Raw genomic sequence first — 13,670 nt, 5'->3', positions numbered from 1 at the left:
AAATCGCCAGTTGATATCAAATTGGTCGTCAATAGACTTCAATGGATCAAATCACTGCCTAATATCAGATCGGTCTACTTTAATGGTTAATTTCCGACTGATTTTGAATTGGTCGTCAATTGACTTTAATGGCTAATTTTGTGCTAATTTCGAATTGATTGTTGACCGCAGTTAATTTGGTCATCAATGTTGTTTAACATTGATTGTCTTCAATGTGGATTTCGTATTTTTCCATTCCTATTGTAAAAAGGGAAGAAAATAGGTATTTCATCTTTAAAATTACTTTTCAAACAAATGAATGAAATTAAAAGTATTCGATTCCACTTTAGAGTCTTGGATTGCTATTTTGGTAGTATTGACTTTCGATTTTTATTAAATTTAAATTATATATATGTGCTAGTTTAAACACAAGACAGTTTCTTTTTCGATATAATCTTTACATCGGATAATTTTATCATTTTTTTTTCTACAAAAATAAAATAAAAATATATATATATAATTATTACGTAATGGTTGCGATCAGGTCCATTCTTCCTTGACATAACATCTACAACACCTAATTTTCTTACACGTCAATAATATATATATATATATATATTAGTTGGACCAACAAATGATGTGCACCGAAACAACACGCAATTTGACGTCCTAAATCAATTAATCATCAGATGGATTATAATTCCTCTCCGGGACATTATATTTAGCTAAACAACACACACAAAGAAAAATAAATAAATAAATAAATATTAAGAAACTATGTATTGGTTGATGGGTTGACGAATGTGTGGTGTGAAAATTTTGCTCAAAGGAGGCGGAAAGGCAAAGAAAACCAAAGGCCCAAACAACTGTAGGCTTTAATTAAATCCATTCAACCCCCAAAGTGGGTCAATATAATATTTCTATATATGTAGCATAGATATATATAATTCAGAATTGTGCTATGAAGACCAAAGTTGATTATATTCTCCTAAATAATTGAATATAATAACAAGTGAAGTCCAGTTGTTATTTAAAATGTATAAGAATTCTTCATTATTATTATTATTATTATTTTTTATTTTTTTTTGTGCGCAAGCAATTTGCTTCTAGAATTCAGCTAAACATTTGTAAGTTAGATCTTTGGATTAATTATTTATTTTAGCAACATGTTAGTTGGCAACTAAAATTACTTATCTTACTTAGCCAACAAAGAAATTAAAGTGTTTTTATACTTAAAAAAAAAAAAAAAGGTAATTTAGAGGTTTAAGTTTGTATTTACTATATCCCTTTTAATATTTATGATTAGTAAGAAAATAGTGTGAGAGGAAAAAATGGAGGAAGTAGGAAGGAAATAGGACATTGGGGGAAAATCTTTATCATTTGCCTACCAAAAAAATTTGAGTGCAATGGAAGGAAAAGATGAGGACAATTTCCCCCACACCCACCATTTGCTTTCTAGAGAAATTTGAACGGAAAGGAAAAATGGAGAAGACAAGGGCCTTGGTTTGTAATTCAACAATTTTTTTTTAAAAAAAAATCAAAAACAGAAAATTATACAACAAAAATTCCTGTTTTCTTCAGTTTTCTAAAAATCGTTTTCTAAAAACTAAGTTATAAAAAACCTATTTTCAGATAACTTTAACTACAATTCTCAAAAATTCAGAAAACAAAAAACTGTTTTCAGATAACTATAAAAGACAATTCTCTGAAAGTATATTTTTTTATAACTGAGTTTATAGAAAACTGAACCAAACAAAGTTTTCTGTACAGTTTTTTTTTTTTTCAGAACAATTTTTTGTTTTCAGTTTTCTAAAAAAAAAAAACTGTTCCCCGAATCACAAATCAAACATGCCCCCATCTTTTATAATTATCTTAAAACAATAGTTACAAATCAAGCGGACCCTAATTTTTTTTCATTTACTCTTCAATAATTTTTAATTTAATTTTTTAAAAATAGTAAAGCAAACGCACACCCTTTTGTGAATCCATGGACTCAAACTCAAACAATACTTTTGTAGAGATTGGAATCATCTACTTTTCATAATCGAAGCAAGGTATTGAGTGGACAAAAACCCAAGGCTAACGCTACACAATCTTTCATATCCCACTAGGAAAATTCTGTTGAATAGAAATTTGAAACATGTATGGTACCCATTGAAGACAACCCTATTTGGGATTCAAAAAACAAACAAAACACCGTAAAAGATTTTCCACCCCCTTAATGGCCCCCCATACTTGAAGATCAATTAAGGATCCCCTCCACTTCAATCTTGTATATAGTCCCATCACCATGTCTCCCTATTCTTTTCTTTTTGACCCAAATGTTCTTGTCAAATGATGATATATTCTTAACCACGATTGATATTTGTTTGTTGGTTTGAGTATCGAAAGTTCACCGACCAACTAATTGACCGATTGGTAATTGTTTCTATGCCAGCTTAACATTTTGAAGACCGAGATTTCAAATTTCACTAAATTACTATTGGGGGATTTTTTTTAATAATTGTCCGATACAAATGTAATAAGAGGAGGATCACATCTTCTCGAATGGTATTGGGAGATTTCAAATTTCACAGTCACAGTTGAATTGCCTACTAAATTATCATTGGATAATTTTTTCGATAATGGTCCGATACACTAATAAAAGGACCACATGTTCCCCAATGGTGTTGGAAAACAGGGAAATGTAATTCAAACACATACAGTAAACGTGAATATCATTCCAAAGAAGCAAAACAAAATGTGTTTTTCAATGCCATCTAAAATTCTAGATCAATTTGACTCACTAATTTCACACGTTGGTCAAATATCATTATAAGTTGAATCCAAGTAGAATTTAAAACACGTGTAGAAATATTTTTAATCATTTGGTTAATCACTCACAATGATTTGAGTGATTAGCATTTACCTAATAAAATCTATGAAGTATTAACAAAATTATAAGTATTATTCTAACTTGCACTAGTCCGTAATTCTTACAAAAGTCATTTCCAATGTCTCATTTTGAAGTAGTAAACCAAAATTGTTAATCTAGGCCTTCAATTGGAATATACCCATTTCAAGATATACCTTCAATTGGAATATACCCATTTCAACATATAGACTATGTAAAAAAAAATAATGATTTAAGAACCGAATGGAATTCAATTTTTGTTAGTGTGATAGTAATATGATTATATCATGTGGAATGAGATCCACTATCCTCTCAACTAAATTGAATACGAATTCGGTCTCGTGAAAACCGTTTGATAAGTAGACAATGATAAAGTAAGACCAGATGAACTGTATCACGGTTTATTCGGAAGTATCAAATCGGAGCCTTAGAATTAAATTTCTCCAATTCCAGACACGATGCACATGTAACATAAATATTTTTCTGCACCATATAAAATGAAATTACACGAGTTTCTCTCCCAATTTTAGCATGCAAAGAGATTCGCCCTTTGAATCTCTACAAATGTAACAACATGAAATTACTATTTTAGACATCTTTAAGAGCCTGCTAATCATGAAATAATGAACCTTTAATTCAGGTTCAAATCATAAAACAGCCAAAAATTGCACAAAAATATATCAAACTGATTCTGGATCTCAATTAGGTGGTGTTTTATAATCCAATTCACCACATAATTCTGAATGAATCAAGTGCTTATCAAAAGTAAGTGTGTGTTCGATATCACAATTTCAACATCACTTAAAAAGATAAGCTCCACTTAAAATCAGATAAAATTTCAAATGCTAGTGACTTCACTTGTCACTGAATGCTAAACACTTTAAATTCAAAAAGACATCTAAAAAACATAGTAATTTTTAATTTACCACATAAACTTCAACACTTAAATTCAGATTCTAAAAGTTTCAACACTTGACTTTCAGTGTCATCAAACAACTCCCAGGTCTCAAGAGTTTCCAAAAGAGATTCAGCTCTCCCCCATTTACATAGTTTCTCAGCATTTATCAAATTTTCCTTCCATCCAGAGAATCCAAAAACAAACAGAATAATTTAACATGTCCTCCATGCCAATTACATGTAATATTTTCCCGCTACTGAACAATTCGAAACAAAAGTAGAGGGGGAGAAGTGTCTAAAACTTGATTTGCTTATTTATTTCTTACCTGTGCTGTCCAATTCCATTTCCTGAAGGTTCAGTAACAGATTGTCGGAATTCAAGAGAACCTTGTTGGCTGCATTCGACATTGTGTGCGAAATTTCTCTAGCTGCTTCAATTTTCCTCAGTGTGATAAACGCCGGATTGTTGGCAATAGCTTGTCCGATCAGCTGGGCACTCTTTGCCTCTCCCTGGTAACCACAGAGTAGGATGTGTGTTAATGGGGGGAAAAACCGCTCAACATTTGAACGTCTTTTAAGTATATAAATAAATAAATATAAAACAAACAAAATGTTCGATTCCACGTGAAAAGATGTTCCGAGATATGCATTTGCTTTGGTCAAGGGGAAACAAACTCAATACTTGAATGCAATTAAGCAGCAAACAAAAAAGGTAAGGTTGCAAAGACTTGGAAAAATTGCAACCACCAAATTAAATATGGTTCAAGTTCCTCTCGGTTCATCCAAAAAAATCATCAAAATATGGTTTAAATAAAATAGAGAGAGAAACTCCATTCAGTAATTTATTTTCCCGTCCTCTGCCCCAAAAACAGCCCCACCCTTAAAGAAGAGAGAGAGGGGGGGTTGAAGTAAAAATCTTTTATAGAGTAAGAAAGAAAGGTTCTTATTATGATAGTAAGTGGCATTAAAATCTCAGACCACACTCGGGAAAAAATCCTTCCCATCACAGCTGATGAACACTTTAAGTTCAAAACCACCTTTTGGCAACAACTTTCATTCAAGTATATATCACAGTCTAAAAGTATGAGATTCAGTATCTTTTACTCACCTGAGCACGGATAATAGCACTTCTCTTGTCTTGTTCTGCTTTTTCCACAACAAATTTGGCCCTCTCGGCTTCTTGCGCAGCCACCTGTTTGGCTTCAATTGCAGCTGTAAACTCCCTTCCAAATGTTAGGCTTGTGATGGACACATCATCAAGTGCAATGTTGAAATTGGCTGCCCTCTCTGTCAATATCTTCCGTATTTCTCGGCTAACAGCCTAAAAATAACAAATAAGTTCCTGAATACTCAAAATAAACAAGAAATTTCCCTACCATTGTACACACATTAAATACCAAGAAGCCAAAATACAGGAAGGAATATAATGTTGGGTTTATTGCAGAAAAATCCATCCAAATATTACCTAATTTGTATGTAAACCCCCCCACCCCAAGTAAACTTCCATTTTACTTGGAAACCCTGAAATATCCAATTTTTTGCTAACTGCCCTTCTAAAGGGGTAAAAAAAGTCAATATACAGCGTTCTTAACGGCAGAGCAAAAGTCTTTCACCCATTATAGTCCAGGGGGTTAAGTGAAACTGTAGGGGGTTATTTCCAACTTGGGTAATAATTGGAGGAAAAGAAGGGGGAAGGCAGTGTTCGCTATTAATCCTATAATCTTTGCAGCAAATTATCAAATAATAAAGGAATTACTTGAATCACTTTCCAAAGAACAGCTTTCTGGTATCCAAAAATTGGAAATCAGTAAAAAGTTCAAAAGTTCGTTTGGTTGCTGAAATCTCTCTCCGGAAATTCAGGTAAAAAAATGCCAGTATTCTATATTTTGGAGTTCTCTGAAAACTGTTTTTAGATAATTAACCAAACAGGCCCAAACTCTTCCATGAACTTAACTGTCAACAAATGACAAGACATTGCAAGTCTCAACAACCTTGCAACACGAATCTCAATCACAAGCAAAGCTCAAAATTTAAAATTGGTAATGCAAATTGTCATATAGTAACAGTGCAGCTGCCTACCTCTCTCTGAGTAATAAGTTGGCTGGCATTATATTGTGCAACCACAGCTTTCAAAGTTTCATGAATAATTGAAGGCAAAACTCTTTCATTGTAGTTCTCACCCAAAGTACGATAAACTGTAGGCAACTGGTCCGGCACAGGACGAGTTAGAACTCGAAGACCTATCTTCACCTGTGCAGCAAAACCAAAGATCAGAAAGTATGAATAAAAAAATAACCAAAGATTACACTTAAGAAACATTTGAACTACAAGATTGTTTAGAAAACCACAAGAATTTCTTTTATACAAATGAAACTACCAAAACAAATATACACACTTCTGGAATGTGGTTATTAATCAGCCATTACAAGAAATTTGTTATACAACTGACACTACCATAAATATTCATATTTCTGGAATATGGATCTTAATCAGTAGTAGAAGCACTTAAGCAGGCTACATATAGCTATAAAACTCCAAAGAGATAATGCCACAAGGGACATGAAGAACATCAAAGAACTTACTTTTTTCCATGACATAGTTCTGGGAGGACAATTGATATTTTACAAGAGACCCCTTCGATGGTTTGATGTCGGCCAAAATAAAGTGCTATTAAAGAAGTATAGAAATTTCATATTTCATAAAATGTCAAAAAATTGAATGAAAAACATTGGATCAATCATGACTGTCACATGTATAGCGCAGATATCTTAGAAAATAAGAGTGCCCAAAAGATGCTACAATAAAGTATGGTGCAGGTTTTTCACCCGCGAGGATCATGGTTCTGAAGTGCTGATACGTACTTTAAAAAAAATTCATACGTGTATTTTATGTTAAAAATTCATACGTGTACTTTTAAAATATGCATACGTGCTTTAAAAAAAATTCATACGCGTATTTTACGCTTATCATCCATATAAATCCCGTTACATGAAGCTACCGTTTCGTACAATAATGAAATACTGGCTCAAAAGCTATATAACACTATGCTATTACATCCCTAACCCTACTGTCCTATATCACCCGACTCTTGAATAAAAAGTTCTAAGTCACATTTTGCTGTTGTCAAAACCACCAGCACGTGTTGTCTTACAACATCATCACCATCATCTGCACCCCTCCTTGTTCCCAACAATCAACTTTCCCAAGTCAACATCATCACTCATAAGAAAGACGGTACCCCTCTCGCTCACTCCATTCATTCTTTATTTTCTTGGAGACAATAAAAAAGAATCTAATATTTCACTATCAATATAAATAAAGGAAAAGGAATTGGATAGGTTCAAACTCCTCAAACCTTTAAACTTCCCCCAAATTTCCTTGAACGTTTTGTTCAATAACTTGATTATACGAAACTGTCAAGAGTTTTGAGGAACTTTTTAAAGAAAATAAAAGGTTTCAAAATCCTTTATAACCGACTGTATGCATTCTTGAAACCATTACGGCTACGAAATTGGAACTGGAAACAAAGTCAGAATAAACAATCTAAGCATGAAAAATTACTCAACGAAACTATAAATGTGCCAGAAATACAACAGCACATATATATTCTATTAAAGGAGGGTCATAACTTGAAAATTGTAGTGTACTATGTCCACTTTTCTACGATGCAGTGCTAAACACAGCTTCTTGGTGCCATTGTCAACGAACACGTTTTAAAACTGCTTATCATCTGAAATTACTCTGTCCTCTTCTCTATGATGCAGTGATAAACACCGATTCTCGGTGCAATTGTCAACTAAGTTTTTTTTTTCTCTCTAAAAATTTCCCCAAGCAACACATTTTAAAGGTGCTTATCAACTGGAATTCTTATTCAAGAAAGCCACTATCGCTGGAAAGACCTTTACATATTGCAGGACAAGTTAGTGCTTCCCAATTCAACTCTTAACTAAGGCTTTGATTTAACACTTTTTGTTTAAACATATGTAATAGAAGAAAACTAAAGTCCAAGGTGCACAATCATCACTATCATCATCCTTATCTTTGTCAAAAATGAATGGAGTAGGCTACATGAATTCTCTTTTTCAATTCAGTCCAAGGTGTACAATGTTCCAATAATAAGCCTCAAAAGACTATATACCACGACCTACTCACACAAGTAAGGCCATGAAGTTCCCCTTCATACTTGCACTGGAACTAAAAAAGTGACTCAATTATGACCCAATCATAATGGACTAAAGTTGCTTGATCCCGATTTTCTGCTTCTAGAATTTCTCTCTTCACAAAACAACAAAAGAGGTAAGAAAAGAGAAGATAACCATTATCTCTGTCTTTTAGGGTTTCAATATTTCCTAGCCTACCCCTTCACAAGCTCCCAAATAGAAAGAAGCATAGCAATCCCCCAAAATACTGGGCCATAATTTGAGACAAAAGAGGCATTATACAAAAAGATGGCCTTAGATCCTCCTTGCAAGTGAGTAACAAATTGGAAATTGTTCCCCCTACCAAACCACCGACCAAAAACAGGAAAATATATATATATAAAACAAAAGAGAGAGAGAGCGAGAGGATGATGAGGAAAGGGGGAAGTATACGGAGAGAAGAATAGCCAACAAAAATGGAGTAGAAGAAGTTACTGCAACCCAGAAAACTATCATGCAGATACAAGGACTAACAACCAAAGAGAACAAAATAGCAATACAAACATGTTCATAGTAACATCTAAACAATCAAAAACTAACAAGAGAGAAAGGCAACGTTACTAATAATATAAAATATAGAACCCTCCTTTCAGAAAAGAAGTCCTCTCTAAGTTAGTGCAACTAAAGAAATGAGGATGGTATTATAAGGATGAGTAATTGATAAAGAATGCCATAGGATGCAAAGAAAAAGGTACTTCCAAGAGGCGGCACCAGAGGCATCACAACATCAAATCACAATAAGAAAATCTGATGTAGAATTTCATCATTTCCAAACAGCTGTAAGAAATATGATAGTTCTAAGTTCTAAAAATAAAAATATATACAAAATTGGGAGAAGAAAAAAAAAAAAAAAAAGATTCCCCTCATGAGTAAGATGCTTTTAAAAAATGAAACAAATAAACTGTTCCAATGTGAGTTCAACATTTGCAGCAACAAATTCATGTGCAAAAACTGAACACGATCAAAACAACAAAAAAGGGAGGGTGGGTGGGTGTTTTGTGGGGGGGTGTGGCGGGGGCAAGGGAGGCAAAGGAATATACCATCTGGAGATCACGGCTCCCTGAAGTACTCTCAACCATCTGGGGGCGTGCACGAACATCATAAATTACTGGCCTTTCAAACCATGGAAACATCAGGTGAGTCCCTTCAGGATAAACCTGCATGATCCAAGTGTAAGAACATGGTATTAATTATAGATGACAATGTAAAAACATAGAAATCAAGAAGAATCAATGAATCATACTCCCTCCGTCCCAAAATAAGTGTCCTACTTTCCTTTTTTGGCTGTCCCAAAATAAGTGTCATATTTCAAAATCCAATACACTATTTTTTAAATATTCCTAATATACCCTTTGTCTTGAAATTATAAAAGTAATTAAAACTTCTAAAACAAGCTATTGTGGACCCCACAATTCAAATTTGAAAGGTCACTTGGTTGGGTCAAGACAAACTATTTTGTACTGTATTCATAAATTGCTACAAGGGCATATTAGGAAATTCATTTCATACTACTATAAAAAAAACCATAAAAAATAATACTCTTAAAAAGTTGTATTCCCCAAAAGCGACACTCTTTGCGGGACGGAGGGAGTATATTACAATCTATAATTCAATGATACAGGAAAGAAAATTTAGAAAGTTGCCAGTTGTTCAATGAGCAAATCATACAGGCACTAAAGAAAACATTTGTTTATTTCATACCGTACTTGTACAAGAGCTTTGCAACTATCATATTTGACACCTAATTTATTAAAAAACAGTGTTGCTGAAAACATAAAATGTTATATCTTAAGTGTCTATTTGTGATTTACATGGTTCGTAATCTACTAAAACCACAACAAATCAACCCAGTCATTAAGATGGTTATGTGATGCAGAACAAAAAGTAAATGGGATAACTTCTTCTAATCTCGATTACCTTGTTCACTGAAGTCAATTACTCTTGCCTCTCAAAAAAATATAAAGGTCAGGACAATTCCACAGAGCAGTTGAAATCCAAATGCAGTGCAGGACTCTATTTACTAGCAAACATTTGGTATCGAAGCGGATTTTATCAAATGATAACTACTCAAGTCTAAAACGGGTTACATTACTAGTAACTATTCAGGAAGAGATGAGATGTGCATCTAATTTTCTAGTTCTTCACCCATTCAACCCATTTTCAAGATCTGTTTAACTGGAAATATAAGAGTTGTGACTAATTTAGAGCACCATGGTTAAATATTTCCAAGCCAAAGGATACACAAAGAGATTACACCAACTAGTTCTTTATATTAGTTCCAAAGGATAGTTATTGTACAGGAAGCAACACGCCCAGCAGTAACCAGCTTTAATATTATTCCGTCAATGCTTATAGAAAACATTGTTGCGTTGTCTATGCAACTTTGGAATTGCAACTGTCTACAAGTTTGTAATAAGGCTGACGTCAAGAAAAAAAAAAATATCTTGCATACATGAAAGTAAAAGTTGCTACATTATGTAAACTACATAAAATAGACCATCAAACAAGCTTTTACTACATATACTATTGTGCAGTTCAAAACTAAATACTTAACCAATTAATAAATACTAAAATCATATCAAGCATCGAAACCAAAACGCATATCTTGTGGAGATCAAAGCAAGTATCAAAAAGTACAACATATTTAAAAACTGAACTTGCATTAGAAATACAGGCACGCACAGCCCAATCATGATGATTGAAACTTAAGATTCACACTCACCAAAAAAGAGAGAACATGGAACAATCTTGAAGAGAACATTTGAGTGCAATATAAAGAAAAAAAATGTTCACACTCAACTGAAAATCACAGACACATACACTCGGCATTTCTTTTGTGTTAATCAATATTAATAAATGTTAGTCAAATTAAATTATTTCCCACAATTTTCTGCCCATGTATTCAGTTAAAAAGTCAAGTCATCAACTAGAGGTACTGTTGAGACAACTAAATAAACAAACTAGATGACATATCATTTCAAAATAAATATAAGATGTTCAAAAGGGAATTTAAAGGAAACTTCTAAGAAAGATAACAAGCCACAAACACATTAAATTGCAAAAACTAAGAGAACACATGGAAAATCTGGAATATTTTTAAACATGTAAGAGAAAAAATTTAGATCTAACTACAATGTGAAGAAATACGAGTGCAAGTTTTCATGTAAAATACAAGATGTTAAGGCAAAACATAAACCTTGTCTTTGACACCAACAATACGGTTGAAAACGATTGCTCGGTGCCCTCCTTCAACATTGTAGAGACTGTTAGAAGCTCCCCACACACCTAGCCCACCAATAATACCCAGCTTAAGTAAAGTAGGAACAGCACCACCACCTGGCACCTTGGGAACTCGAAAATTGTTGAAATTCATGTTCCAAATTGCTGAGAACAGGTAAAATCAAACTTTACTGGAATGAAGATAATAAACTTAAAGATTCACAAAAAAATTCAAGGGCGTTGAAAGGGAAAAAAAACCATCAGCAATATATACAAAAGAAAATGAGGGATTGGTAAAAAAGGAGGCTACAGAGAGAGAACATGATGAACAAAATTGACAATGTTTAAGGAAATAATCAACATTAATAGAAAAGACTATTTTGTTCCCCATAATATCTTCATAGTTTCAATACCAAATGTTGAATAAAGGTTTACAAGTGCTTATATCATATACACAGTAACCTGGAAGTCTGCAGATAGTGAAAAACTGACAAAATTCAATTTTGGACAGTCGCCATTCATATGCTAACTTGCTCCTAGATGTAAGAACAAAAATGAATGTGAATTTTTCAAATTGTGAAGTCTTCCAATATTTTATGGGAAAAAAATTGTTCACCAAAACTAATAGACAAAACAAATTTTAGTCCAGTCAAGAATTCACTGAATTGACTATATGAAATGTCCACATTTTCATTTTTCCATACTAGAATAAAATACAGTATACAAACAGATCAAATATATACACAAATAGACAAATAAATAAATAAATGAAAAAGATCTTTGTATATGTGTTGTGTGTATGAAAGCACTCTAACTTCGACTCTCTTTCTCTCACCATCACTCCACCACCATTACCGCCCTACTTAACTGTTCTACACCACAATCGTTCTCCACATTTTTAAAGCATGTTAAAATCAAGTGATCACATTCCCAAACCAAGTTTAAGTTAATCTCATTGCATCTTGTTCAATTGATTTTCCATTCACAACTAAAGCAACCACCAATACACAAATTAATGTATGCAGGAGACAATAGAAAATATAGAAAAGCAAGCACAACTATATATTCTACACATAAGCTTCCCTGTCACAGTGTTACTCCTATCATGAATAACCACTATCACTTGCACAATCAAACTCCAGTAAACCAACATGCTTCTACCAATGTCAACCCATCAACCAAAGACCAGTGTCACAAAACCTAACCACCACCGCCGCCTCATAACCCATAGGAATGGGGAAAACACTTAGAAATTTAATTTTCTTTTTCTTTTTTATTTTTTTTTTTCTGTCAGAAATTTGTTTTTATTAAAGCAAAAATTTCTCTTAAACAAACAAGGTTGTGTCCTTGCCATTTCCTCCCTCTTAACAGTGGCCCAATGGACCGCACTTGTCAAGGAAGCCAATGGCTATTAGGAATGAAAATGTGGCAACAAAGACCACTTCCAATAAACCAGATATTTCTACCTATAACTGCGCATAGCTTTTTCCCCTTACTTTCCGCATTCCATGAACAGATATATCATCAAAATTTAGGTTCAAATGTGAAAATCACAAAAACAACAAGATAAGAACCCCATTTCCACAAACTTGAACTGTAAACGAAATCGACAGACCTTCAATATTATACCATGAAGAAGAATCTAGACAAAAACTGTGATATTATATATAAACCTTGAAAAAACCTATTCGGCCTCAGTATAGCAATATATCTCTAAACCTAATTTTAGTAGCTTCTCAAGGTTCGGAGTGAAATGCAAAAATACACACGATCCTCGGAACATACACAACAGATCCACAAATATACCTATATATATAGAGCATAAAACAAAATTTCAGAAAGAAATAGTTGGAGAAATTCGAACTGTGCTCTGCCGCTCCAGAAATTGCATGCAATTTTGCTAAGAACTGAAAATCAGAAAGAGTATATAGACAAATATGTAATAAACGTGTAGAGAGAGAGAGAAATAGAGAGAAATGAAGATATGCTTACCAGATCGAACCAGAGAGAGAGAGAGAGAGAGAGAGAGAGGGGTTTAGGGCTTTATAAGGTTCAAAAGGCGAGGGAAGGGGTTTAGCGAATTTAGGGTTTTAGGACATATCGAATTTTTCATTTTTTTGGGCGATTTTAGGAACATTCTACACTAACTTGTCAAGCAAGATATGGATCTGGTAGGCCGGTCATGTATTGGGTCTTTGGATAGTGGCTTGGTTCTTCTGGCCCAATCAAGACGGCCTCCACTCAAACTCTCAACCTCTTGAAAAGATTATACCATTCGAGCCAGAGGGTCTTATTCAGCTAGTAATAAAGAAAAATCTTGACCTAAGTCACAAGAACGAGTTTGTGAAAATAACAAAACTGAGTCACTAATTGTGAGAATTGGAACGCAGGGAACAAAATTGAGCAACTCATAAAATATTAATAAATTGTATGGTGAATTTTGGGCGTGAGTCGTGACCACATTCATCAATAGTGTAGGTATT

General features: G+C 33.5%; 1 protein-coding gene across 2 annotated transcripts; it reads right to left on the bottom strand.

Moving 5' to 3' along the window:
* Positions 1-3,669: 3,669 nt before the first annotated feature.
* LOC132306419 (prohibitin-1, mitochondrial) lies at positions 3,670-13,310 on the bottom strand. 2 transcript variants are annotated; one of them, XM_059803803.1, is made up of 6 exons: positions 13,180-13,310; positions 11,165-11,352; positions 9,009-9,125; positions 5,849-6,019; positions 4,878-5,090; positions 3,670-4,279 (listed from the first exon to the last, which is right to left on the bottom strand). In XM_059803803.1, exons 2-6 carry the CDS (start codon positions 11,339-11,341, stop codon positions 4,085-4,087), a joined length of 873 nt encoding a protein of 290 aa, XP_059659786.1. In that variant the 5' UTR covers positions 11,342-11,352; positions 13,180-13,310; the 3' UTR covers positions 3,670-4,084. The 2 variants fall into 2 exon arrangements, with proteins under 2 accessions (XP_059659786.1, XP_059659787.1); XM_059803804.1 differs by lacking the exon at positions 13,180-13,310 and adding an exon at positions 11,650-11,723.
* Between the last annotated feature and the right edge of the window lie 360 nt (positions 13,311-13,670).

Source organism: Cornus florida, unplaced genomic scaffold (genome assembly GCF_030987335.1).
Source record: "Cornus florida cultivar Cherokee Brave unplaced genomic scaffold, ASM3098733v1 CherokeeBrave_3.0.0_Hap2_Chr05, whole genome shotgun sequence".
In the NCBI taxonomy this organism is placed as follows: domain Eukaryota; kingdom Viridiplantae; phylum Streptophyta; class Magnoliopsida; order Cornales; family Cornaceae; genus Cornus; species Cornus florida.
This window is presented reverse-complemented; position numbering and strand designations above follow the sequence as displayed.

Excerpts from the sequence above, each read along its gene's own strand:
- LOC132306419 (XM_059803803.1), bottom strand. The coding sequence starts at position 11,341 with ATGAATTTCAACAATTTTCGAGTTCCCAAGGTGCCAGGTGGTGGTGCT. Across the intron at positions 9,126-11,164 it reads TTGTTGGTGTCAAAGACAAG|GTTTATCCTGAAGGGACTCA; the intron begins GTTTATGTTTTG and ends TGGATCATGCAG. Across the intron at positions 5,091-5,848 it reads AACTTATTACTCAGAGAGAG|GCTGTTAGCCGAGAAATACG; the intron begins GTAGGCAGCTGC and ends TGTTATTTTTAG.